At 54.2% G+C, this 24,496-nt stretch overlaps 6 protein-coding genes across 6 annotated transcripts; 2 read left to right on the forward strand and 4 right to left on the reverse strand.

Annotated features, from left to right (window-relative positions):
- Positions 1–88: 88 nt before the first annotated feature.
- Positions 89–3,402, reverse strand: BO70DRAFT_432632 (uncharacterized protein; the record flags this gene model as incomplete). The annotated part of the gene is made up of 4 exons (XM_025548340.1): positions 3,243–3,402; positions 1,466–3,102; positions 1,314–1,415; positions 89–1,237 (listed from the first exon to the last, which is right to left on the reverse strand). The coding sequence occupies exons 1-4, from the start codon at positions 3,334–3,336 to the stop codon at positions 89–91; spliced, it is 2,982 nt and encodes a 993-aa protein (XP_025395495.1). The 5' UTR covers positions 3,337–3,402.
- Positions 3,403–6,295: 2,893 nt separating this feature from the next.
- On the reverse strand, positions 6,296–11,551 carry BO70DRAFT_150501 (PT repeat family protein). The gene is made up of 2 exons (XM_025538202.1): positions 11,169–11,551; positions 6,296–11,089 (listed from the first exon to the last, which is right to left on the reverse strand). Exons 1-2 carry the CDS (start codon positions 11,443–11,445, stop codon positions 6,375–6,377), a joined length of 4,992 nt encoding a protein of 1,663 aa, XP_025395496.1. The 5' UTR covers positions 11,446–11,551; the 3' UTR covers positions 6,296–6,374.
- Positions 11,552–14,647: 3,096 nt separating this feature from the next.
- On the forward strand, positions 14,648–15,416 carry BO70DRAFT_356025 (uncharacterized protein; the record flags this gene model as incomplete). The annotated part of the gene is made up of 7 exons (XM_025541918.1): positions 14,648–14,784; positions 14,871–14,877; positions 14,929–14,937; positions 14,967–15,032; positions 15,200–15,202; positions 15,254–15,271; positions 15,336–15,416. 7 exons carry the CDS (start codon positions 14,648–14,650, stop codon positions 15,414–15,416), a joined length of 321 nt encoding a protein of 106 aa, XP_025395497.1.
- On the reverse strand, positions 15,381–16,743 carry BO70DRAFT_150526 (uncharacterized protein). The gene has a single exon (XM_025538203.1). The coding sequence runs from the start codon at positions 16,631–16,633 to the stop codon at positions 15,866–15,868; it is 768 nt and encodes a 255-aa protein (XP_025395498.1). The 5' UTR covers positions 16,634–16,743; the 3' UTR covers positions 15,381–15,865.
- A 2,747-nt stretch (positions 16,744–19,490) lies between these two features.
- BO70DRAFT_365958 (cysteine-rich PDZ-binding protein) lies at positions 19,491–20,405 on the forward strand. The gene is made up of 3 exons (XM_025544202.1): positions 19,491–19,758; positions 19,899–20,022; positions 20,151–20,405. The coding sequence occupies exons 1-3, from the start codon at positions 19,546–19,548 to the stop codon at positions 20,234–20,236; spliced, it is 423 nt and encodes a 140-aa protein (XP_025395499.1). The 5' UTR covers positions 19,491–19,545; the 3' UTR covers positions 20,237–20,405.
- A 45-nt stretch (positions 20,406–20,450) lies between these two features.
- Positions 20,451–24,343, reverse strand: BO70DRAFT_390228 (CAF1 family ribonuclease). The gene is made up of 7 exons (XM_025546137.1): positions 23,857–24,343; positions 23,717–23,809; positions 23,443–23,669; positions 22,769–23,396; positions 22,290–22,721; positions 21,072–21,724; positions 20,451–20,994 (listed from the first exon to the last, which is right to left on the reverse strand). Exons 1-7 carry the CDS (start codon positions 24,089–24,091, stop codon positions 20,695–20,697), a joined length of 2,568 nt encoding a protein of 855 aa, XP_025395500.1. The 5' UTR covers positions 24,092–24,343; the 3' UTR covers positions 20,451–20,694.
- Positions 24,344–24,496: the final 153 nt, after the last annotated feature.

The following is a 24,496-nucleotide window of genomic DNA, read 5'->3' on the forward strand; positions in this document are numbered from 1 at the left end:
TCGATCAGTCAGTCGAAGTGCCCCGAAACCGAAAACAACATTGTTAGATATCATTCGATATCACAAGACAAAGCCAAAGCCAGCCAGCTCACAGCAAAGTATCCTCCCTGTCCTTCTTGAAATTTTCCAAGCCACGCTCATACGCATCCCGATGGCGATTGACATACTCGATCGGGACGGGCGGCACAGGACTACTATAAGTAGTCGGCGAGGTGTTCTGCAAGCAGCCGATGGTGGGGCCGGGGTAGAACGGGTTGTTGTCGTTGTCGTTGTCGTTGTCGTTGTCGATTTTTATGTCCTTCGACGTGCCAGGCTTGCTGAAGTGCGGGTATGGGTTGTCGAAGCCGGCGTGGGCACGGGGAGTCTGAGGACGGACGTTGGAGTGCGAGGTCGATGCAGCCATGTTTCGAGTAGCTTTCGATCCGGTGCTCTGCGACTGGGACGCGGGCACGGGGAGATTGGAGGCGGACGTTGCGGCGTGCTGGTGTTTCGATGCTTGGAGGCCGAGAGGTGGCACGGGGAAGTCGCTGTATTGGGGGTGCTTGGTGCGGGGGGCAGGCTGGGGGGCTTGCTGCTGAGGTAGCTGTTGGAGGGGCTGAGGTGCCGGTCGAGATGGCTGTGGAGGTGCCTGTTGGATGTGCGACTGGAGATGCGGCTGCTGAAGCTGCTTTAGGAAGAACTGCTCCTGGAACAGGGCTTCCTTTCGCTGGGCCTCCTCCTGCTCAAGCTGACGCTGGCGAAGCTGCTGCTGGAGGGTCTGCTGCTGGAGACGCTCGCGCTTGATATCATGCTCGAGCAAGACCTTGCGCTGGTGCTCCTCTTCGCGTTTGCGTTCGTCCATGACCTTCTGCTGCTGAGGGGTGCGCATGGCCGGATGGATCAGGCTGGGAGAGGTCTGCGCGACAGTCTGGGGGTTTATGCCCGGACCGGTCTGCGAGGGAGGAGTGACCGGAGGCTTTGGTTCGACGGGGCGAGTCTGAGTCTCGTGCGCATGGGCGTGGGCGTGGGAAGGACGAGAGGACGAATGGCCAGTGTGACTGTCACCGTCACGCTGGCGGCGCATATGGAAGAAACCCTTCTTGACGGGGGTCTTGGGCTCCTTCTCGTCCTTGGCTTTGCCCTTGCCATGGCTGGGGGCCAGAGGCCTCACCTGTCCGTTTCCAGGAACAAGTGGTGGGATGGCATCAGTGCGGAGGTTGAACCGGGAGGCTTTAGGGGTGGGAATGTCGGAATCGTCCTTTTGGTCTGGTCAGTTCTTTTTTTTCTCCCTTTTCTCTTTTCGTTGGGCTTTGTCGTTACGCGGGATTGCTCACCAGAGAAGGGTTCTGCTGTTGTTTCCCCCCGTCTTCCTTGTCTCGCTTTGTGCTCTTCCTCACCTCACCACCTCCTCCTCCTCCCATCTCTCCTTGGGCCTTCTGCCCCCCTTCAGATCACCCCCTCCTTGCTTGCCAGCGTCTCGATTTACCTTCAACGGAAGCGGCGGCCCCTGTAGCCCGGCCGCGAGAACGGCCTCGGCCGCTGGGTTGCGGGGGCCGACGCGTGCCTGCAGCTCGTGCACGTCGTATCTGACTTTACCGATCTCCTCGCGCAGCTGAGTGGCCATCCTCGACTGCATCCGGCGGAGCTCCTGGTAGATCGTCTGGAGCTGCGATTGCACGTCACTGGTGGATTGTCTCGTGTCTTGCACGATCTTTGACTGTGCCGCGGCCCTTTCGCCCAGGAGCTGCGCAACCTCACTCAACGCGTCGACCTGCTTGAGGATCTGATCCATGTTCCAGTTGTTACTGTCCTGGACGGCCTTTACGAGCCGGTTGGCCGTGTCATCGACGTGGTGATGGATTGTCTTCACATGCAGTGCCAGTTGCTCCTCCAGCGAGTTTGTGTTTTGATAGCCTGGAACCGGCGGAGTCGGCGCATACCCTCCATGGCGAGTGACGTCGAGGGCCCCTTCGCCTGCCGGGGCACCAGCAAACGCAGACGCCTCCCCGCCCTGTTGCTGAGCCTGGCCCGATGGCATGTACGACGACGTGGTTGTTATCAGGGACAAGCGATAGTCCGGAAACCCTTCGCTTGTCGCGTCGCTGTAGCGGACCGGCGCGCACACACTGACCTCTTCGATGCTGCTATCGTTACCACCGGCGCGGAGAGGGAGGTCCGACGTCCTTTTTTCGGACAGCAGCGTGTCGTACACTGACGGAGAGTACGATCTCGCGATCTCACTGTTACGCAGCGGAAACGACTCCGATGCTGCCATCGCCGCCGCAGCCTCCGACGAGCCCGCCCCCTTCTCAGCCTTCATGCTGCGTGCGCGTTGCCGTGGTGTCGTGACGAATTCCGGCTGCCCGCTATTCTTGAACTCGCCCGTGCGAGCCGCGGGGGAGGAGCCATCCAGCAAGACCGCTTCAAGGTGGTGGCTTGTTGGGCCTTCTCCGACCCGATTGCCATGGTCACTGATCAGAGCGTGTTTGAACTTCTCTGGCCCTTGGCTGTTATGACCATTACCACCCCCAACGACGATACCAACACCTTTCTCTCCCGACGAGCCCACAGAAGTGGGAGAAGTCACCACCACACCTTTCGGCGAGAACTCGTCCGGCCCCGGAAAACCGGCCGTGGGAAACAAAGGCGCAGAGAGGGGCTGCTGGGCCTGAAGAACCTCGGTCACCTTCGGTCGCGGAGTATATAGCCTCTCGACCTCGAAATTGCTGCTGGTGGCGCCTGGCAGACGAACACGGCCATATGAATCCGAGGAGGACCCGGAATCCCGAATGCCCAACGCCAACGACGAGATCTTCGGCATGGTACTGACCGGGGGAATTTCCTTACGGAATTCCTTTGCCAAGTCCTTCATGCTAAGCTTTGATCGGATAGCCTGGAACGCGGACTTCTTGTCGGTCTTTTTGTCTGGGGCCGTCCCCGCACCCGGTTCGGTGAACGATCGGTTCTTGTTCACACCCCATCCGAAGATGCCCCCTTTACTTGACCCCGATGCAGGCAGGTCGAACTTGTGATTGTCCGGCCGATCGTGTCGGGGCTTGGGCATGGGGAGAGCTAATTCTGCGTCGTAGTCTAATTTGCTGAGACCTGGCGGAGTTGCTTTCACTATCCCACATATCAGTCTTCTGTCCGACTACATCACATCTCTCTTCCTCCGACAAGGGAAGAATTCAGTTGCTTCAAATCAGGAAGCAACAAGAAAGAAAGAAGAGAAAGAGAGAGAGAGAGAGAGAGAGAGGACTGACCCCCCGGGCTGTCCTGATCACCATCACCGCTCTCACCACTCAACCGCAGCTGCTCCTTCTTCGCCTTCCAGGCGTTCCCATCCAGATGCGACATGATAGGGATAGGCAGTAGTGCTACGAGGGTGTTAGCATTGAACTCTCGCACCACTTCATCACTTTCAACCTCCTAACCCCAATCCCAACCTCCAACAAATCCAAATCCATCCACCTCCCGGGCAGCGGCAGCAACAGCAACAGCAGCAGCTGACCAACCCCCTCACCTTTTTTTTTTCTCTCCCTCCGTCCGACGGAACTTGGATCATCTTCGGCAGAATATGATCATCTTCCATCACCACGACAGAGATTGAGAAGAGAAGAGGGCGTGCATGGGGTATTCCATCATTTCGACCCTTACTCTCATCCTTTCAAGGAACGACGGAACGAAACGCAACGAAACGGAAAGAAATGGACTGGATTGGATGGAATGGACCACTTACTTACTTCCTACTGTTTTTCTTTTTCTTTTTTTTTTTTTCGTTATTCTATCAAATCAATGTCGAACGGACGGACCGGACAGGACGGAATGGTTTTCCGAACTGAACTGCGATAAAGGTATCAATCAGCTGAATCTGGAACAGGCTTTAGTTAGTTTCTGGTAGATCAAGCAATGAATGAATCTGTCTCGTCTGGTCTGTTATGGATATGGATATGATACTTGATGAGATGTGCTGGGTTGATTTTTGGGGGGGGGGGAGGTTGCGTACCTGGGACCCAGTTCCAGTTCCAATTCCAGGTCCAGTTCCTGCTGAAGCTGCCAGGTTTATCGTAGCAAGTGGATTGTAGGAAATAGATGGTAGGAAGTAGAAGTAGATACGCTAGATACCTCGTATCCACAACCCCCGAAGTAAAGAAGAGAAGCGTAGTCAAGTCAAGTCAAGTACAGCAGGATAAACAGAATAGAGAGGAATATCCGCCAAAGCAAGATATTCCAGACTACTCGACCAACGAAGTATGTCTGGACAAGACCAGATGACACGACACGACAGGATAGGATAGAAGAGAATAGAAGAGAATAGGATATAACGAGCAAAGAGAAGAGAATAGGATAAAGCAAGTATCAAAGCAAAGCAGAGCGCGACAGCCGAACGCGTAGATGTAGAGCGTAGAGCGCGTCCGTCTTCACTTCACTGTCGAAAGTAGTCACTCACACCGCGCTTTTCGCCACCACTCTTCACTCTTCACTCCTCACTCCTCACCAAAGAAAAGCAAAGTCAGCGAAACCGCACTCTGAGGAGGAAGAAACAAGCTGCTAAAGCGCGCTGAGCTGAGCTACCCAGGCTCAAGATATATGTGTCTGTGTGTGCGTATGTATCTCAAGTTCACGGAACAAAACGCAACAAGATGTAACTTGTCAAAAGCGAAACACCGAGATAGAAAGCAACGCGAGCAAGATACAAAGTCAGTTGACAGGAAGAAACAGAAGAAGCAGAAGAAGCAGAAGCAGCATAAGAAGAGAGAAGAGAGAGAGAGAGAGAGAGAGAGAGAGAAAAGAGGGAAATAAAGAAAAGCACATCTCTCCCTACAATCAAAGTGGGGAAGTTTGACATGTTTAGCTACTGTGGCTACCAACAGACTCATCCTTTACTTTTCGAAGCTGTTTTCTATGTCTCGTTTCGAGGCTTTAGATGGGTTGGCGTGGAAGATGTATGGGGTTGTGCTGCGGGGGCGAAGAATATCCGTGCGGGTGGGAGAAGAAGAATGAGGGTTACTGAATTGGGTTTGGGAGGTGGTGGAGTGAATAGGGTGTTCAGGAGGGAAGAGGGGAGGGAAGGACAGTTAAGAAGAAGGAAAAGAAAGAGAGGGGTATTCTAGTTCTCTAAAACAAAGATTACTAGAGAAAAATACAGAGTTCTTTATACCAAGATATAAGAAGAGGTTTTAGCTGGTGCATACCATACACCATACACTCACTACATAGATAATATTCCCAACTAGATCTAGATTAATCCAAGCTAACCTGAAGGAGGGTACATAATTATAGTATCCGGGATAGAATAGTTCAAGTGCCATATACACTCACTCAGTAGATTAAGCTATGTAGTAATATAGTATAGTATACTGCAAGCCCTCCCCGGTTTATCCCCTCTCCTCAGCTATGGCTTGGACTTTACCAACCCCAGGTATCAAATCTAATAATCTATTCTATTCTCTTCTAATCCACTGCAGAAGCCCTGCTAACATGTGTTTTATCACGAGCATTCCCCGAGAGAAACTAACTGCACACCCATACACATACTATACACATACCCTGCTATTTTTGTATACCCTGGACGCAGGATAATTGCCATATTCTGGTTTGTTCTGTTTGGTTCCTTTACTTCTATCCCATAGTTCGTTACTCTGGTGAGGATATTATAGGATGGATTAGAGGAAGTGGTTTAGGATCTGGGGAGTAGTAGTAGTAGTAGTAGTTAGGCAGATGGGGAGGTGCCGTGGCGATGATCCATTTAGATGGAAGGGAAGTGTGTAAGCATACAGTTGGACTTATAATGCCTGCTAATTATTTTCAGACAATAATATGATAGTTTACCACTTCTCTGTAGACATCAATACAACACTGTTGCCCAACTACAAGGACAACCACCTACTCATTAAAAATCATACCTATCAATATTATAGGCAAAATCATCTATCATTATCATATCATCATGCACACATTACAAACTGACAGAAAAAAACCTGCAGCAAACTACCAATTTGACAAGGGAGGACTCAAAAAAAAAAAAAGAAGTAAACACAATTAAGAATGTGAAATGCAAATCATCAAATGAACCATGTAATGAGATTCAAACTCAGTAATTCAGACAATCTGAGAGGAGAGCGGAGCAGAGCAGAGCAACGCAAAGCAAAGCAAAGCAAGCAAGCAAGCAAGCACAGCAATACCAAATACAGGGGAATCGAGAGTGGCGCAAACTCGGCAAATCGAACAACTTAGCGGGTATAGGCATGCCAAACAAATGCGAGCAACGGGGCAGCAAAAACGGTCATCAAGAACAGATTAGTATTCCTGATGGCACATTAGCGTGGGCAACGACAGACAAGCATGAATGACAAAAAACAGTCGACGGATTCGCTTCCGCATTCCCGCGACTTCTACTGGTTGTTCCTTCCGCGCCGGCGGAAGGGCGAGAATATGGCCCCGAAGAAGTTGGTGAAAACAGCCCGGAGGATCGTCTTCAACCAGCCGTCATGCTTATGGTTCAGAGAAACAGCTGTGACTGACCGATTTTGACTCTGGGCGCGAGCGTCCGTGGTGCCCTTCGCGGCTACTGCCTTGTTGGAGGCGGCGGTTTCCGTGTCGTCCTCGACAGTCGCCTGTCTGCTGGCTTCGGGTTGGGGGGCTGGGGCAGGGTCAGCTTCGGATTCTCCAGAGCCGGCTGCTTGCTTACTCTCGGTAGGCTCAGTTGCCTTGTTCTCGGGCGTCTGTGTTTCCGGTGCGTGGTGAGAGGCCGAGATCACTCCAGCCGTGACCGCAGCACCTGCAGCAATCGCCGCGACGCCTGCACCAAGGGTTTCGGGGGTCAGAATGTGGTCCTTGCTCTCGGGAGCAGCCTCAACGGGGGCCTCGGGCTCAGGAGCAGTTTCCGTAACCTCAACGCTCTCTTCGGCAACAGGTTCCGCCTCCTCAGCCTTCTCTTCGGTTTCCACAGCAGCCTGTTCGGGGACGGCGGCTTCCTTAGCCGACTCAGCCGGGGTTTCAACAGCGACAGCCTCCACAACAACAGGTGCCTCAACCTCCACGGATTCAGGGACGGACTTGTCCACAGTTTCCTCAGGCGCAGCCTTCGCCTCGGCAACGAGTTCCTTCGCCTCAGACTCAACGGCTTCAACCAGCTGCTCGACAGCGGTCTCTTCGGCGGCAACCTCCTCCTTGGTGGGCTCTTCGACAACCTCGGCGACAACCTCAGCGGGCTGCTCAGACTCAGCGATAAGCTCCTCAGCAACAGCCTCAGCAGCAATCTCCTCGGCGACAGCCCCAGCGATAAGCTCCTCGGCAATCTCCTCGGCGACAAGCTCCTCGGCGATGGCCTCAGCGACAGGCTCTTCGTCGATAGGCTCCTCAGTAGGCTCGCCAGCGTCCTTGGTCGACCGAATCTCGAACGCAAGCTCGTCTCCGGCAGTTGTGGCGATGGTGGACTCCGCCAGGTTGGACGACTCATCCGTGAAGTTCTCCTCCGCAGCAAGGTCCTCCTCATCTTGAGCAGCTGATTCCGGAGCGGGCTCCACAACTTCCACAGATTCCTCCACCTCAGGGACGGCAGCTTCAACCGACTCGGCCGGTGCGACCTCTTCGACAATCACCTCCTTGACCTCGACGGGCTCAGCAGTCTCGACCTCGGACTCCGGCATGAGGGCTTCGATGGTCTCCTCGTGAGCGATTGTGACTTCAGGCGAAAGCTCCTCAGCAGTTTCCTTGGCGGCCTGGGCCTCCTCGGTGGGAATTTCAACTACCAGTTCTTGGGGAACGGACTCCTGGACGGGCTCCTCAGCAGCGGGCTCCTGAGTAGCTTCCGCAACAATCTCAGCAGCAATAGCCGCAGCAACAGGAACTTCGACTGCAAGCTCTTCGGACACGGGTTCCTCAGCAGATTCCTGAACGGGTTCTTCAACCACTTCCTTAGAGGCCTCGACAGGTTCCTCGACAGCGGCCTCGACGGCTTCCTCGACGGCTTCCTCGACGGCTTCCTCGACGGCAGGCTCTTCGACAGCGGCTTCGACAGCCTTCTCAACAGCCTCCTCGACGGCGGCCTCGACGGCAGGTTCTTCAATGGCAGCCTCGGCAGCGGCCTCAACAGCAGCCTCGACGGCAGGGTCTTCGACAATATCCTCGACAGCAGCGTCAGCGGTGGGTTCCTCAGCAGCGGCCTCGATAGCAGCCTCGACAGCGGGTTCTTCAACGGCAGCCTCGACGGCCTCCTCGACAGCAGCTTCGACAGCGGGGTCATCCACGGCAGCTTCAATAGCAGCCTCGACGGCGGCTTCCTCTACCGCATCGGCAGCGGGCTCCTCGGCAGTCTCGACAGGTTCCTCGAGGGTTTGCTCGATAGCCTCTTCAGCAGCCTCCTCAGCAGAAGCCTCAACAGCGGGGTCCTCTTCGGCCTCCTCAACAGCGGCCTCGACAGCGGATTCCTCGGTAGCTTCCTCAACCGCTTCTTCGGCGGCTTCTTCGGCGGCAGCCTCGACGGCAGGGTCTTCCGCGGCCTCCTCAACAGCGGCCTCGACGGCGGATTCTTGGGCAGCTTCCTCAACGGCTTCTTCGGCGGCGACTTCGACAGCAGCTTCGATAGCGGGGTCCTGGGCAGCCTCGATGGCAGATTCGACAACAGCTTCCTCGGGAGCCTCCTCGATAGCCTCCTCAATGGCCTCTTCGATGGCTTCCTCGGCAGCTTCTTCAGCGGCCTCCTCAGCGGTCTCCTCAGCGGTCTCCTGATCGGCCTCCTCAGCGGCCTCCTCGATAGCCTCCTCGATAGCCTCCTCGATAGCTTCCTCGGCAGCTTCCTCGGCAGCTTCCTCGGCAGCCTCCTCGATAGCTTCCTCGATAACCTCCTCGGCAGTCTCCTCGACAGCTTCTTCGGCAGCAATTTCGGCGGCAGCTTCGATCTCAGGGTCCTGGGCAGCTTCCTCGATAGCTTCCTCGATAGCCTCCTCAGTAGCCTCCTCGACGGCCTCTTCAGCGGCAACCTCAGCAGCAACTTCGACAGCAGGGTCCTGAGCAGCCTCCTCGACAGCGGCCTCAACGGCAGCTTCTTCAGCTTCGGCAGTAGATTCCTCAGTAGCCTCCTCGACGGCTTCCTCAGCAGCAAGCTCAGCGGCCTCTTCGATAGCAGGATCCTGAGCAGCTTCTTCGACGGCGGCCTCAACGGCAGAGTCTTCGGTCTGGGTAGTCGGTTCCTCGGTAGCCTCCTTGATAGCTTCCTCGGCGGCCTCCTCGGCGGCAGCTTCAATGGCAGGGTCCTGAGCAGCTTCTTCGACGGCGGCCTCAACGGCAGAGTCTTCGATCTGAGTGGTAGGTTCCTCGGCGGTCTCCTCGATAGTTTCCTCGGCAGCCTCCTCGGCAGCAGCTTCGATGGCAGGGTCCTGAGCAGCCTCCTCAACGGCGGTCTCGACGGCGGATTCTTCGGTCTGAGTGGTAGGTTCCTCGGCGGTCTCCTCGATAGTTTCCTCGGCAGCCTCCTCGGCAGCAGCTTCGATGGCAGGGTCCTGAGCAGCCTCCTCAACGGCGGCCTCGACGGCGGATTCTTCGGTCTGGGTAGTCGGTTCCTCGGTAGCCTCCTCGATAGCTTCCTCAGCGGCCACCTCGGCGGCAGCTTCGATGGCAGGGTCCCGAGCAGCCTCCTCGACAGCCTCCTCGACAGCGGCCTCAACAGCAGCTTCTTCGACTTCGGCAGTGGGTTCCTCAGTGGCCTCCTTGACGGCCTCTTCGGCGGCCTCCTCGACGGCAGCCTCGATAACAGGGTCCTCCGCAGCAGCCTCAACGGCAGCTTCGATCTTAGGTTCTTCAGCCTCCTCGGCGGCCTCTTCGGCGGCCTCCTTGGCGATAGCCTCAACAGCGGGGTCCTGAGCAGCCTCCTCGACAGCCGCCTCGACAGCAGCTTCCGGAGACACTTCGGCGGTCTCAGTGGCAACGGCAGCGGGCTCTTCCACGACCGTCTCCTCAGCGGGAAGTTCCTTTGATTCCTCAGCGGCCTCGGGAACGGCAGCCTCCGCAACGGATTCCTCGACGACTTCAACCGCCGGTTCCTCGATGGTCTCCTCGGTGGCCTGCTCGGCAGCCTCCTCGACAGCAGCTTCGACAGCGGGGTCCTGCGCAGCCTCTTCGACGGCAACCTCAACGGCAGCCTCTTCCGCAGCGGGCTCCGAAGATTCCTGAACGGGTTCGGCAGCAGATTCCTCCACGGTAGATTCTTCCGGGGTGGCTTCTACGGCTTCCGCAACCAGTTCAGCCTCCTCGACCGGCTCTACGGTGCTCTTTTCCGGGGCGGTCTCCGCAGGAACCTCCTTAGTATCCTCTACTTCCACAGATTCGGGCTTCTCCGCCTCCGTCGAGACTTCGGCCACAACTTCCTCCGGCTCCTGCTCAGTCACGGGCTCTTCCACACTGGGTTCCTCCGCGGGAGTCCTTGTAACAATCTCAATGTCGGCCTCTTCAGAGGGTTCAAAGCTCTCCTCCGCAGCCTCCGTTGCAGTGGTCTCGGGAACAGATTCTTCGAAGGCAAGCTCGGCGGGTGTTTCAGTCGATTCAGTCACTTCCTTGGCGGACTCAACGGCGGGCTCGTCGACAGCAGGCGTCTCCGTAGATTCCTCGGCCTTTTCTTCCTCGACTACCTCCTCAACGGCCTCCTCAGCAGCAGTTTCGACAGCGGCCTCGATAGCGGGATCCTCAACGGCGGCCTCAACGGCGGCCTCGACCGATTCTTCCGTTTTCCCAGCAACAGGCTCCTCCGCAGGCTCAGTCGCAGCGGATTCCTCGGTGACCGGTTCCTCCACGGCAGCTGGCTCGGTCGATTCGGTAGGCTCGGCGGGAGTCTCTGTGGCGGGTTCCACCGCTTCAGCCTCGGCGACAGGCTCCTCCGGCTTCGATGTGACCTCTTTGACCTCTGTGGCTTCCGCTGCAGGCTGTGTCTCGGAGCTCAGCTCGGCGGATTCCGTTCCGTTGACCTCCGGCGCGGAGCCATTGGCGACAGATGTGGGTTCGGCGACTCCATTGACGCCATTCTCTTCCGGCGTAGCGTCCTCCTCGGCAGCTTCGGGCTGTGCGCTCGACTCCACGGCGAGGAAGTTGTGCATCAGACCACCATCCCCGGCGGCTGGACGCGAGACAACGGATCAGTTTCAGGTTCGGTTTCGCGATGATGCAATGTCAGGGGAAAGAGAGTTCAGGCGTACCGTGTTTGACCTTCTCGTCGTGGAACCACGGGCCGTTGGCGCCCTCTCGGAAACGATATTGATATTGACCGGGAACCAGCTTCAACTCGTGGGAGAAGAGATATTCGGTGGAGGTCAGGCCCTCCTCATCGGGTTCTGTGTCGACAGGCCTGGCGCCGAGCTCGACGGGCTCCCAGTGCGGGTCGGAGAAGGTGCCGGCAACGAAAACGGGGTCGTCCGTCGGACGACGGAGGGAGATTGTGACGGGCTCACCAGCGGGGTGGGCCATTGTGGTCATGAAATGTCGTAACAGTCGTTAAGATGCAGCGCACGCAAACAGATTGGGTTGGTTAAGAAGAAGGGGGCGGGGGAGGGGGGAGGAAAAAAATTCTTTCAAGACGGCGGACGGGACTGCCGTGAATTTTTTTTATCGAGTCTTTGTACGACAGGCGACCAAACGCTCGCAAGGATATCAACGGACTGAACTTGAAACGGATAATGTACAGGCGATCAGGCGATAGATAGCGGAGTCGTAGGACAAGACACTGGTCCTCCCACGGTGGAATTGAAACGCGGATGGGATCGGGGGAGGTAAGGGGAGGCGAGGATGTCTTGGAGGGGTAACGGGGGTGGGAGGTAGAGGGAGAGAGATGGAGAGAAGATAGGAGGATGAGATGGGAGGGGGACTGGTAAGAATGACTCTTTTGGGAGAGAGTACAACAAACAGAGATGTGAAGAGGAGGAGGAGGAGAAGAAGGAGAAGGAAAGCAGAACAGAAGGTAGGAAAGAGTGGAGGAGGAAGAGGAGGAGGAGGGGAGGGGGACCACAGAAAAAAAAAATTACGGGTACCGTATGGATTTGGACACCATCTGCCATCTACTATGGTAACTACTGCTGTTTACCACTACCCCATAGACTTACAGCTACTTACAGCTACTTCCAGCTACCTACTCCGTACAGTTACAGCAGTGGTTGCAAATTGCAATAGTGCTCCAAACCAGGGAATTTACGGTCCCCACGGAAGACCGATGGGGGTGACTATCTAGTCACTACGAGCAACTAATTACCCCGTCGACCCCGTCGTGGGCGGGGCAGACACAGTTGTCACAGTGACGGCCTCCTATCCCGTTCCGTGATGCGACGCGATGGGGGAGCAACCGAGGGTGTGAGAGGGGGGGGGAGGGGGGATGGGGATGGGGGGGAGGAGGAGGGAGGGGGGGGAGAAGAGAAAGAAAAAGAGGGAAAGCAAGACCGTTAAGATGACCGTCAGCATCCTCCTCCAAGCAAGATGAGAGATGGGAGATGGGGGGGAAGACAGAATCAAATGAGGGGAAAGAAACGCGCCGCAGCAGCTTGAGCGTTGACGGCATGATCAGTTTTCGCAATTGACTAACAAACCTACGGTAGATAGGTCGCAGGATCGAACCAGTCAGTCATCGTCGTAGTGACTCCCCTAAGCTTAGCCCGTCGTCCACCCAAACACCGTGCATCAAGCCATATCAGGCCGGGAGGAGGAAGACGGAAGACACTCCAATGGGAGGGCGTCGCATTCGCGAGGTCGCGACAGAAGAAGCAGAATAATAATTGAGCATATCATCCGCCGATCCTTGCGAAGCTCCGGGCGCCCGAAAAGAAAATGCGGTGAGGCGGGTCGAAACCAATCAGGGGTTGATACTGGGGCTGGACCGGTAGAGGAAGAGCCAGTAACAGTACTGTAGAGAGTAGAAGGGGTCTGGTCTGGTCTGGCTATGCGAGATAAGAGGGAAACCCTTCTTCTCTGGGAGTGAAGGCCGTGTTACTTACTTGTTAACTACTACGAACCCTTCCATCAGTCCCCATATCTTCCAGGATACTTACCTACTGTACTCCGTAAGTAAGTACTTGAATCGTACATTGCATTCTGCAGCAGAGATTTTCTCGCCTCGCCTCGCCTCGCAGCAGTAGTAGCAGCAGCAGCAGCCAAAAAAAAAAAAAAGATTTCCGTCCGGGAAAGCAAAGCAAAGCAAAGCAAAGAAAAAGAAAGCCATGGTGGGGCCGAAACCAAGACTAATCCCAGAGCAGTCTAGCGGATTATAGCAAGGCTAGTGGCACCATCCAGAGTGGAGACCGACTAAACCCAACGGGGAGGTGCGTTTCGGCACCGGCGGGAAAAATCCGCGTTCGAGCTTGTCAGTCCCAATTATTGGCCGTCATATCGTGGATTTACCAGTACTTACTTAGGTATTTCATTCTTTCATTCATGGACTGGTTGACCTGTTGGTTGGACTGGTATCTAGGTATGCTATATATATTCTTGTGTGAAGAAAGGATGTAGGGAGGGGGAATCTGTCAGATCACCTTCAATTACTAGTTACCTGTCGAGGCAGAGAGATGATATTAACATTGTTTCCTGCCCGGTGTATGGAGTAGTTCTAGTCAAGTAATCGTCGTTGCATGCAGCAGCAGCAGCAGCAGCAGCAGCAGCAGCAGCGAATCCTTCGGTGCTTTGCTGGCAGTGCGGCGCATTCATCCCCGGTCAGCTGCTCAGGATCTTACCTCATCGCACTCCGAATGTATGTATGCCATCTACCTACTATACTTACCTACAGTACTCTATAGCATCACAGCAATGAGATCATCAGATAGCAGATTCTCTATCCCATGACTCGCATCAGTAAACAGACAGACAGTTAGTTAGGCATCTACTCCATACTCAGCATACTTTGTCGTACTAAACCCGTGAGTCAGTACCGAACGTCTCCCGCCCAGTGACGTAGCTACCTCACCCACCCATAATCCATACCTATCTAGGTAATAATCCAACAGCCCAACCCCGAAGACAAGAGAAGAAAATTTCCATCAGACCCAGACCAACCTGACCTGACCTGACCTGACCCGACCCGAGCCAATCCAGACCAAGACCGGACTGTCAGTGGTTCAATGAATAGATATTATGGTGCCTGATCCATCCCGAACCATAGTTCTGCCGCCGGGTACTCCGTATAAAGTAAGGATTTCTTACAGACTTACTCAGGTATATATCAGTGGAGCTTCATCGCCTATCTAGCAGACTAGCCTAGCAGTGCAGTGCGATTGTGACTTTCAGACCCGGTTGTCAGGAGCCATGGTTGAGCTGTGCTGAGCTGTCTGCTTCTAGTGATTAGTTAATTATACAGTGTGGTTCTAGTTAACTAGTTAAAGGTAGTAACTGCCGTCACTTGCCATAATGATAATAATAATGATAATAATAATAATAATAAACAATCACTACAACTACAGCTACCACTACCACCCATCATTACCACCACAACAACCACACCACACTGAACCCACTGAACCCACTCACTCACTATCAATAAAATATTCATCACCAATAACTATAATTTCCATATATACTCCAGAACTAAGTAAGTAAGTAAGTAAGTAAGTAAGTAAGTAAGTAAAGTAAAGTATGTAAACCCCAAACTCTAATCCAGTAATCCAGTAATCCAGTAATCCAGTAATCCAGTAAACTTGGCAACATGCATGATTGGCCCACAACCCACAGCCCACGCCTCGGAGTCGGCTTGCCCTGCCTGCCTGCCTGTCTGTCTGTCTGTCTGTGTCTGCTGGGCTGGGTTGCTAACTTGCTTTGGTGGCGCGGATCGTCGCATGGGTGGTTAGTTACTGGTCACTGGTTACTGTTTACGTCAGTATATCTATCTACAGTATTTAGGATTTGATGATCTACCTTACTATACCTAGTAAGTCAGTAAGTACTAGTTAGTCCTGGTTGGTTACCACCTCACTCTCTGTCTTACAGTACAGTAGGGTTAGTTAGTTAATTTGTACTGTTAGTAGTTAGTATATACTACTCCCTACGCTGTACCACGCCAGAAGCTGGTTTCGTGCAGGATGTACACAGTAGTTAGTTATATGCACATCTATCTATCTATATATATATATGTATATATGTGTGTGCAAGTAAGTAAGCAATGACTGGCTGTATGTATACATGTAATCTCAAGCAGTCTGCGGGGAGTGCGCATGCGCATGCGCATCGAAGTGTACTTACTAAATACATTATAATATAGGAGGTGTGTTGGAGTTGGACCCGGGTATAGTATGCTAGCTACACAGCTATACAGCTATACTCTGTGCACTATGTGTGTGCATACATACTGCAGAGCATGGTGCTGGGTGCTGGAAGTATGCTCTCAATGCTAGTAGTATCTTAAGCAGTATCATGTCAATAACCAACTTTTTAACCGGTACATGGAATATAGAAAGCCCGATCTTCCCAAGAAGTAGATCCGTGAAAATCCCCAATCGATAGAAAGTAGAATTAGATACTACTCAACAACAACCCCAACAGCTCCGACAACCCATCAACCCATCAACCCATCAATTAAGAATTACCGATCATAGACCAAGAACCAACAAAAGCACCAATCTCAATCTCAAGAATATCAAGCAGACAGACCATCTTCTGGCAGAAACCCCCAAGGTCAATCTAACCACAGCTCCAAGCTCGCCATCACAATGCACCAGCCGATTACCCAACCCAACCCAACCCAACCCAAGAAGCAGTAACTAGTAGGAAAAGTAAAATGATATAAAGTAGGTAAGAGAAAGCACCAAACCAAGCAAGAAAGCAAGCAAAGTCATCGACTCGTGATATCCTGTCCAACCCAACCCAACCCAATCCAAAACAAACCAGAAAGAAAACCCCCAAATTGAAAGAAACAACCACAATCCCATCAGAGAATCTCCAAATCCTCAAACTCAACCATCAACCCATCCGCCGACCCATCCGCCGCCGACCCATTCATCATCCCGAACATGGTCCCCGTGCGGGACAAACTATGCGGCCGACTCGCATAGACGCCCACGTGGACGAACTTATCCTCCACGCCATAGAAGAACCAAGTGACCTCGCGCAGCTTCTTCCACGAACTGCTGACGGCGCCGGGGGACATGGCAAACGGCACGGCCGAGGGAACCTGGTACCAGATCCAGAGGGAATGGCCAATGCGCTCGAGCTTGATGCGGAGGGAATGGACGGCGGCGGGGCCTCGATCCGGGACAGCCAGGGGGGAGAGACACCAGTCTGCGCCGTCGGCGGTGGCGCTGACGGACGAGGCGTTGACGACGCCGGAGCAGAACTCCATGCCGGCTTTGACCCATTTACAGGGCCGCTGGGAGGAGAAGGAGGAAGAGGAGGAGGAGGAGGATCTGGGGACGCTGCTGTCCGGGGGGAAGGACTGCGGGGCGGCGCCGGCGAAGATGACCAGGCCGCCCTGGTCCCATTCCATTTCACAGTCGGCGGTGACGGTGACCTCAGCGACTACGAACGGGTTCCGCAGGGAGGTGAAGACGATGGGGGCCGTCGCGGTGTCGCGGTTCGGGGGTTTGCGCCAGAGATCCGTGTTCGGACCGGCGGTGAGCGTGAAGTAGTCCATGCATGGTGGGAGCGAGAACGTCGATGGCAGATTCAACGCTGTGAAGGATGAACTGGCGGGGGGCATTTTTTTTTCTTCTTTGCCTCTTTGCCTCTCCTCTCTCTTTGATTGCTGCCGCGGAAAGATCGTGGCGTGGGTGTGTCGGACTCTCCCTCGCTTGATTCCAATCCGATGTATGGATGTATGTAGACGTGTCACTCTAGCTCCCTCCAATCCTTACTTCAGTGTTGGCTGTTGGCGCTGCTGGAAACTTTCGGCCGGAGGTACCGTAGGACCCGTAGGACGATGTCGCTGAGCAGGGAGAAGGTACTGTACTGGAGAAGACAGAGGGGGGGGGAAGGGAAAGAGAAAGAAGCGTGTGCGGTGTGGACAAAGATCCAGTTTCGTTCCACCTCGAAGCAAGGGGATTCCCGACTGTCTCCACGACGGGTTCAGCTTCAACCTGCCGTTCTAGACCCCGGGGAAGTCAAGGCAAGGAAAAAGGAGTCGGCAGTCAGGGAAGCTAGCTAGTAGCCAAACCAGGCGCGTGGTCCGGGCGGGCAAAAGTAGTAGTGTCTGGTCGAAAAAGCAAAAACCGACCGAACCGCGAGCTGCGAACTGCCGAATTCCTCGGTCAGGGTCAGCCAGAAAGCCGAAGACCCTGGGAAGTTATATATCTAGAGAGGGACGGACGGTCGAGGGGAGGGTTTGGATTGCGTTCGGGCGGTGCGCTGAACCCGCATACACTCACTCACTCACACGCAGCGGCGAGGACAAAGACCGACTGCGTTCGCAAAAGCCAGATCGGCGGTGATCTGACAGCCAGCATCTCAGGGAAAAAGAACAGCCCCTGTGGCGATGGGAACATCCCGGGGGAGCCACTTTATAAAAAAAAAAAAGAGAGAGAGAGAGAGAGAATGCACACCTGCCAGCCAGTCAGTCAGTCCGTCCGTCTGGGCAGAAAGGCCGATGTCCAACCGAATGAACCACCGTACTGGAACAGACGATCATTGATCGAAGGTATCCAGGGCGCTGGTTTGCCGCGGCCCATCCCGAGTTTCTTCCTTTCCTTTTTTTAATACAAAAGAAAAGAAAAGCTTTCTTCTTTTTTTTTTTTTGTTCTGGCTGGGATGGGAGTGCATCGAGGAAGGAAAGGGGTCCATCTGGCTCAGTCGTCCGCTGCAGACCAGTTCAGGAGTGGCGGGTCATCCTGCATCATTGGGAGACAAACAGCCTGGAAGACCACGCAGGTCTGCGCGGTGGGGGGGGGAACGACCGTCCAGGGCAGCAGGCAGCTGAAGGGCCAGCTCTGCCGGTCGGGGATTGGCTGGCTGGCAGGCTGGGGGGTGGGTGTGATGTCGTGGAAGGGCTGAAGCCGAAGTGGAGGGAAGTTGGGTTGTTGAAGGCGAGCGAGCGCGACGAGAAGGATTTAAGACGGCCGGCCTGTTGTTGTTGCCACCACACGGACACTCGCGGAGTGCCCGCGATCGCCCCCTTATCTACTTACAGACCGCCATGCCCTCGCCGAAGTCCTCGATCGATTTCACTGCCAGCTGAGTTCGCGGAGGAGCAGGTGCAGCATGCGTCGCTGGAGTGGGCTCTGGACGGAAGGCCGGACGAGCCACTGCGCCCGGCATTAGGGCCTGGCCGTGGTCAAGGCTGCATCCAGGACCTGAAGAACTGCGGCCAGAAATCAAATCGGTGATATGCTTACCTGCATGCGGCGCGTCTTCGTCATTGGTGGGCCCCGAGGCTAAGGCATGGTGACTTGGAAGCTCGTCGAAGTATGACTTGTCACAGCCCTCGTTGCCTTTGTCTCTCTACAAAGAGCCCACTGTCCTCGTCTTGGGCGACTTCAATGCGGGCTGGTGCCTAACTAACACCACTGGGGATGGGGATGGGGATGGATTCCGTCGTTTGGCTGTTGTTCTCGGCTTCAAGATGGACGGTCTCCGCGGACTGATTATATTGCCTGCAGGGATATCTTCTCTTGCGGAGCTCTTCTGGACGGGCATATCACAGACGGTAAGGTAGGTCTACCGATGTCGGGATCGACGGGTTGTGCTTTTTTTTTTTTTTTTTTCTATCACATATCACCCGGTGGATGACAATCGGCGGACTGGTTTTATTCAAGATTCATCTGACTGTCGAGAGATAGGAGATAGCTGAATCGGCCGCAGGATATTGATACGCCCTGGAACTTGGGCGATGCCATAGTGCCACTGGGTGTGCTCCCCCGACATGAGCGACATTCGAAGGGCCAGATATTGCGCTGTTAAATATAGCCATTCAGTCGGAGCGGCAATCCAGACGGTGTTTTCAGACCAACTCCCTGCCTTGTCCGACAATTAGAACCAGGAGGCCGGTGTAGATCTTGGAATCGTGAGGTAAGACACGAAGACGCGATTTAAAAAAATGCGATGGTGGGATAAAAGAAGCCAAAGTTCGGTCCCAGACAGTCCGTCATTCAGAAGGACAAATTCCCAACCCTCGCTACTCAGAAACCAACAGAAAAAGCTTTCCACTTTTTTTGGAATGGATGATACCAACCACTATGTGGTGGTTGATGGTGAATGAGGCTACCCGATATATAGTAACTACCACCACTCGCACTGTACCATCACCACTATTCCACACCAACATCAATAACTTTAACCATCCAGGTACTCCGTACATAGAGTAAATCGTCAACTTTCAAAACATTCTATCATATCCAATTCCTCTAAATATTAAGGTAAGAAAAAAAAAAAAAGTTTTTTTAAGTGAATAGATAGTAGAGTATACGGCACCCCACATCCCCCCAACCCGCACTTCACCCACTCCGGAGTGAGGTGCACTTTAACCGCCTCGCCCCGGCCAGATCCCCAATATCCTCCTCCACCCAACCATATCATATCATCACCATCATCTTCCCATATACATCATCACCCTCACATTTCCACCTCCCCCCCCCAAAAAAACCCCCAACCAACCAACAGCCAAGAGGCAAAAAAAGAAAAATGGTCTGCTCGAAATGCGCAAAGAAACTCAAACAAACCGAACTCGCCACCCCGGGCGTGAAACGCAAAGCGGAGATGTACTACGGCTCGCCGTCGACGACTCTGGGCGGTGCCGGTGCGAGTAGCGCGGGGAGTAGCAGCAGTAGCAGGGGCAGCAGCAGCAGCAGCAGCACCGCCGGGAAATCGACATTGGGGAGTACGGGTATCGGGAAGGTAGATATACATACATTCCCATTCATCCCATCCCAATCTATCATCTATCTCCCATCCTAACCCCCAAAGAACACACACAACCCACACAACCCACAAAACCCCCCAAACCAAAACCAAAACAAACGCTAAGAGAAAACTAGAGCAAACTCCTCACCTCCAAAGCCAAGAACCCGTACGCGGCGTACGCGTCCTCGTGCGACTCGTGCAAGACAAAGACGGAGCAGGGGCGGAAGTTCTGTCAGCGGTGTGCGTATCAGCGGAATGGTAGGTTTATTATGGTTATGTTCTTTCTTCCTGTCTTTCTTTCTTCCTAGGACATCCTACATCCTACATCCTACATCCCCTTCCATGGTGCGGTGCTGATGCTGATGCTAATGAATGAATGAATGTAGCATGTCCGATGTGCGGGAAGGGATTGACGTCGAGCGCGTCGAAGAATCAGCCGGTCGTGCAGGGGCAGAAGTTTAATTTGAAGTGAATGGTCTTTCTTTCTTTCTTTCTTTCTTTCTTCTGTTTTTCTAGTTCTGGGGGTGTATGTGGTTGGGATGGTATAGCTTCAGGGAGTGAAGAATGAATTATCTTAGGTTACTTGGGTTTAAGGAGAAGGGTAATGGTGCATGGCGTTGGGTCAAGTGCTTAGGACATAGATATACACATACATATACTTAATAGAATAAGTTAACAAATAATCTTCATTGCAAACAGTCGAAAAAAAAAAAAAGAAAGCTAGTTATACATGACCCACTCACTACTCATGATATATGCAAGACTCAGACCGGACCGGTGTCGACCTGCTGCAAGCCCAACAAGTCCGCACCTACTCCTACTATCTATCTATCCATACAGTGTGTACTCTGCCCCAAGCACTCATACCCATACCCTATCCTACCCTCCCCCCCCACTCATAGCTATCATACCATCCCAAGCAGCCAGCCACTACCGCTCAGCCAGCATATTCTTAATGCTAGCATAGTAGTGTGGACGCACAAACTTGGCAATCTCCTCTTTAGCCAGCCACTTGAAATCGGCCAGGTTCTGGGAGTTGCCAGCCAGATCGGCCTGGCCGGCCATGATGCGGGACTTCAGGAAGAAGGTCTTGTCGCCGGCGGAGGCGGACTCGGACTTGAGCTTGTTCTGGTTGCGGACGGAGTAGACGTGGTGGCCGACGGGGTGGTAGCCGACCATCCAGGTGTTCATGTTGACGCCGGCGGATTGGGCGAGGGTACGCTCGGCAGCCTGGATTGGAGGGTGGTTAGCGGGTCGATCGACACCATTCGACATACACACACACACACACAGGGAGAAAGACCTACCTGGCGAAGAGTCTCATTCACCTCAACGGGAGAGCTGGGGAACTTCCAGTATCCCTCCTTGGACTGGACCAGAAGATACAGGGTACGCTGCAGGGCGCGGTTGAGGCTCTGCAGGTCGCCCTTGGTGTCTGCTTCCGTCACGCGAGGGTACGGTCTCGGGATCTCTTCCTGCTTGCTGGTGTCCTGGGAGGTGGCGTTGACGGTGGACTCGGCGTCCTGCACCAGCATCTCGACCTGGTGGGCGGGCTCCGCGTCGGGGGCCCCGACCAGGAGCTCGTCGTTCCAGGCCTCCTTGGAATAGGCGTCGTACTTGCCGATATCGCGCGCGGGGGTGCGGCGGTCGCGGATCTTCTGCTTCCAGTCCTCGTCGGCGGGCGTGCCACGCTTGAAGTAGAAGTATTTCGTGAAGGGGAGCGTCAGACGCTCGTTCAAGCGTTTCTGGTAGAAGTGGTACGACTTCTCGAAGTCGGTCAGGTCGCGGGTGATTTGGGGAGGGCGGGAGAGGACCACGCCGGCATTGATCATGTAGGCGGGCTTCACGACGGGGAAGGTCGACGAGGCTGTGGAGGGGGGTTCGGGGGAGGCCTGCGTGACGGCTGAGGCATAGTTGCGGCGACAGCTTCTGCACACTCTGGCATCGGAGATCGCGGGTCCTGGGGCAGTCAGTATGACTGGATGGGAGGTCAATCGGGCCGGAGGCACATACGCAGAAGCGACGCCACGCGTCTGGCACCATTGGACCCCGACGACATCGTGATAGGGATATGGCTGCGTTCTGGTCAACAGGTGCGGAGGCCGCTATGGGAGAAAAGTTGGCGGTCACCTGCGAGGGCCGCCGCGGAGCCACGCTAGGCCCGCCCGGGCTAGCCGGTCAGGTGACCCGGTGGTCCGCGGCCTTTAAAAACCCTGCCGTCGCTCCCCAATTCTTCCTTTTCCTCTCTACAGCACCTTCCTTATCATCACCACGTCATATACTCCATGGCCTGTTGACCATTATCCGGTGCTTAGAGTACTTTCGCGGCCTTTTTTCGCTAGCGGTACCTTCTTTAAAAACAAGGCGTACTGTTAGATAGACGCTGCATACATTCCTTTGCCCTGCTCCGGCGGTGAAATTACCATGCAATAATTCGGTTCATGAAGCTGTTGGATCACTTGTCACTCGTTCGTAACGATAGGCGATCTAGTCCTAGCCTATGCGGCACACCCTCTCATCTGTGCCAAAAACTCGCAGTTTATTGCCGTAGACCTCCCAGAACTCTGTGCCTAGTCGCGGGATCAAGTGGCCCTGGTCTACGATTCGCTGTCTCGCAGCACATTTGTCTCGGCCTAACATCATGTGCGCCTCCAGCGCAGACGGATAATGAGAGTCATCCTCCACAGTCTCAAGGGGTTTCGTTACAGGGATTTTGCCAAACATCAAAATCTTCTTTGACTGGCGAGGTCTCGGTAACGTGCCCTCCGCAACTGGCTGTGGTTCTCGGCTGGAGGGCTCGCGCTGCGAGTCGGTGTCTGTTGCTGTGGCCCCGGATACTTTTACATCTCGGAGCTGTGCAGAAAGCTTGATGAAGACTCGGGCAGTGAGCAGGCTGTCATAGCCAGCCTCGTGACTGATGCCCTCTTTGTCATACTTGCTATGCTGTTCGTGTACCACTGTGAACTGTTAAGGACGAGGTATCATATCGGTCCGGCTCACTTACCTATCAGCGGATAGGCGGCTTTAGCAAGGCTGTCGTTGGTCTCCTGCAACGATGACCTCGGGTTGATAGAGCCGCAATCATGAGTAGCCATGTATTTGGTATCGATGAGAACCGGAAACAATCGGTGGACTATGTATTGGAAGTGCTCTACACGGTCCGGCAGGGGCCCGAAGAAGCAGCGGTAGAAATAGATGAGATCCGTGAAGAGATTATGGCCAACCAGGACAGGCCGATTGTACTGCAGCAGCAGCTTCGCGCGGTCCAAGAATTCTTTCTGTGCGAGCCTAGACTTGGGCATGCCTTCAGAGACCGATAGGAAAGGCTCAAGGTTCGTCAGGTCGCCTCCAACCAATGCCTCCGCAATCCATCGGAATCCAGTCTGCCGCCGGATTCGGTCCTGCACCCACTGCATCTTCTGATTTCTGACGGCTTCCTCGCGCTTTTCGTCGTAAATAATGATCTGGATGAACGTAGGCTTACTGACCGTCACCAACGATGGGTATTCTACTTCGATCAGTTGGTGAACAAGCCTTTTCTGAAACCTATTCAGTTCCGACGGCATGGATTTGGACTGCTTGGACGCAGTGGGCGGACTCGGAGGTGGGATATTGAGGTATTCTCCCCGGGCCTGAATGCAAATTAGACGGATTATCGGGGTAGACTCGGTCTCTTACATCGTGAAGAGCAAGCCAGTCGTCCACGAGACGACGAACTTCCGCCAGGAATGCAATGGATTCAGTTTCGGTCTCCTCAACATCGAGGGAGGTGTGCACAGCGGAACGATCCCGTCTCGCGGCTGCGTTTTCCAATATCTGCTCCTCTTCGTCCCTTGACAAGTAGACGACGCCGCTCGTGTATAAGGTGTCCATGCTAAAATGATTCTCCAGGAGGAATTGCATGGCTGTGCGCATCAGATCAGGTCAGCAGGAAGGCATTGCGTGAGCGTACCGCTGCTTTGGAAGGACACATTCCGTTCCAGATCCAGCCTCCGGTCGATGATCGGGCTCAAGTATATGTTGTACGGCTTCAGGGTGTACATCGCTGCGGCTGGGTTAGCACATCAACCAGGAAGGCAGACTGTATCTCACCTCTCTCCGGGCCTTCGATTGCTATAGTGAGGCCGACCTGTAGGATCTGATATTTATCGGCCGATCTCTTGACTTCATCGTAACGCTCCTGCAGAGTGCTTTTCTTGCTCTGGGTTTTCCCAAGACCATTTGCGATGCCCGAGAATTCGAAATCTATAGATACGAAACAACTGGATGCCAGGTCGTCCAGTATTCCCGGGAGGTAGTGATAGAAGGTTTGAGCGGTTACATCCATGGCTGCAGCCTGGGACCGCGGGGCAGCCTCGACGGTCAATGACAGGTAGATGAGACGAGAAGGAGTATAGAAAGAGGAGTAGTAGTTAGTATTGATGCAAGTGAAGAATAGATCCACTAGATGGCGTAGTTATGAGTTATGTGGGGATATCTTAAGAGGTGAAGAAATGATTGTCTGGGGGGGGGGAAGGCTTGTCTGGGAAATGGATGGATGCTCTTCAGCGAGAAGTCTCGCCCGGCCATTCCAGGAAAGAGCGACTGGGATGAATGCGATGTGTTCGACTCCAACAATGACGGAGGCATTGTGCCTGGGTGCCTGAATGCCTGAATGCTACCCCTCGTGTGCATGCCTTACTGCCTTACTATCCCTCTGCCCCAGGCAACAACCCGCTGTCCCGTGACCCGC

This window comes from Aspergillus heteromorphus, assembly GCF_003184545.1.
Source record: "Aspergillus heteromorphus CBS 117.55 chromosome Unknown BO70scaffold_34, whole genome shotgun sequence".
Classification (NCBI taxonomy): Eukaryota; Fungi; Ascomycota; class Eurotiomycetes; order Eurotiales; family Aspergillaceae; genus Aspergillus; species Aspergillus heteromorphus.

What these genes read in the sequence shown, in the direction of transcription:
- BO70DRAFT_150501 (XM_025538202.1), bottom strand. Translation starts at nt 11,445, where the DNA reads ATGACCACAATGGCCCACCCCGCTGGTGAGCCCGTCACAATCTCCCTC. An exon ending in CGACGAGAAGGTCAAACACG is followed by an intron (nt 11,090 to 11,168) that starts GTACGCCTGAAC and finishes TCTCGCGTCCAG; the next exon opens with CCGCCGGGGATGGTGGTCTG.
- BO70DRAFT_150526 (XM_025538203.1), bottom strand. Translation starts at nt 16,633, where the DNA reads ATGCCCCCCGCCAGTTCATCCTTCACAGCGTTGAATCTGCCATCGACG.
- BO70DRAFT_365958 (XM_025544202.1), top strand. Translation starts at nt 19,546, where the DNA reads ATGGTCTGCTCGAAATGCGCAAAGAAACTCAAACAAACCGAACTCGCC. An exon ending in GGAGTACGGGTATCGGGAAG is followed by an intron (nt 19,759 to 19,898) that starts GTAGATATACAT and finishes AGAGAAAACTAG; the next exon opens with AGCAAACTCCTCACCTCCAA. An exon ending in GTGTGCGTATCAGCGGAATG is followed by an intron (nt 20,023 to 20,150) that starts GTAGGTTTATTA and finishes GAATGAATGTAG; the next exon opens with CATGTCCGATGTGCGGGAAG.
- BO70DRAFT_390228 (XM_025546137.1), bottom strand. Translation starts at nt 24,091, where the DNA reads ATGGATGTAACCGCTCAAACCTTCTATCACTACCTCCCGGGAATACTG. An exon ending in AATCGAAGGCCCGGAGAGAG is followed by an intron (nt 23,810 to 23,856) that starts GTGAGATACAGT and finishes ACCCAGCCGCAG; the next exon opens with CGATGTACACCCTGAAGCCG. An exon ending in AGCCGCCTATCCGCTGATAG is followed by an intron (nt 22,722 to 22,768) that starts GTAAGTGAGCCG and finishes AACAGTTCACAG; the next exon opens with TGGTACACGAACAGCATAGC.